The sequence below is a fragment of the Atta colombica genome, unplaced genomic scaffold, assembly GCF_001594045.1.
Source record: "Atta colombica isolate Treedump-2 unplaced genomic scaffold, Acol1.0 scaffold9, whole genome shotgun sequence".
Classification (NCBI taxonomy): domain Eukaryota; kingdom Metazoa; phylum Arthropoda; class Insecta; order Hymenoptera; family Formicidae; genus Atta; species Atta colombica.
This window is the reverse complement of record NW_017259583.1, coordinates 5,028,872-5,030,121: the sequence shown is the minus strand read 5'-3', so window position 1 is coordinate 5,030,121 and position 1,250 is coordinate 5,028,872. Positions and strand designations below refer to the sequence as shown.

Below are 1,250 nucleotides of genomic sequence, written 5' to 3'. Positions count from 1 at the left end.
ACAAACACAATTTATCCAATAGTACAAATTAAGAATTCTCAATTTGTTTCAAATAAATAAATAATAAATTAATAAATTTCTGTTATAATACAATTGTGTGTTTGTGTAGAATATATAATATATATGTATCTGTAATATATAATTATATTATAATTATAAAACAAACGAAATATACATTATATGATAATACAGATAAATGTATGAATATAATAACTTGCTAACATTTTAATCAGCACCAACTAAAAGTAACAATAATGTTACCTTTTAATTTGTATTAATTGGATTATAATAAAAGAATTTTATGTTATGTTATGTTTTAATTCATTAATTTTTATCACAAAATAATCTTCACGAAGAGATAAAAGAAGTTAAATTGAATAATCGCGCTTGCTGTTACAACTCGTGCCATTTGTAATAATATGTTTTGATGAGTTCATAGGCATAATGTTCATAATGATTATGTAATTTTTTCTACCTCCATTTTGTAACGGCGGCAACTCCACTTCCACTAATTTTAGATCCGTCGGTTTTGCTTCGTTCACAAAATAATTCACCAATACGTATTTTTTCGCCATCACCATCTTGCTTGATTGTGTTGAACACTTTCGAATCCAAGTGCTCCTCGAGTCTGATCTCGTTGCTGTGATTTCACCGTTAGCTCGAAAGGAATGAGCAATGACAGTCGCGATAAAGCGATAATGACTCCACGGCAGCTTTCGTCGTATTGTTTTGAACATAATCTCTTCACGATATTTATATTCGTATATAAATCATTTAACACTTACTTTATCAGGTAGATTCTAAACTTCGTTTTAAAGGGGGAACGAGGAAAAGTTAGAACCTGTTATCAAGTGATTTGAAAACCGTTTGAATTATCATACTTTACATCAATAAATAAGCACTAAGACAAAAATGTCGAACAGAATTATTATCACATTAACAGAATACGATTAAGAATTAATTTATCCAAATTATCTTTATTTTCGTCAAAATTGCAGTAGTTGGTTATGTAATACACCACTCCTTACAAGTATGTCACATTCATTGGACAAAAATTCTTGCCAATTAGAACTTAAATGTATATATGAAAGTGGATAAAAAGTGTATATAAAGTGCTCCAAAAGTGCTTCGCAACTCAAAATTCTATAACAAGAAAGATTTCAAAAAATTAAGTGAAAAAGTTTATAAATTTTTATTTTAAACAATTGAGATTTATATGTATGTATGTATATGTATATATATATATATAT

At 27.3% G+C, this 1,250-nt stretch overlaps 1 protein-coding gene across 1 annotated transcript in view; it reads right to left on the bottom strand.

Moving 5' to 3' along the window:
• LOC108693303 (prostaglandin reductase 1-like) overlaps nt 1–904 on the bottom strand; it is a 5,648-nt gene extending 4,744 nt beyond the window's left edge. Inside the window, exon 1 of the mRNA XM_018202181.1 lies at nt 476–904. Within this exon, the coding sequence (XP_018057670.1) occupies nt 476–737 (262 nt within the window). The 5' untranslated portion in view covers nt 738–904. The remainder of the gene's footprint in view (nt 1–475) is intronic.
• Between the last annotated feature and the right edge of the window lie 346 nt (nt 905–1,250).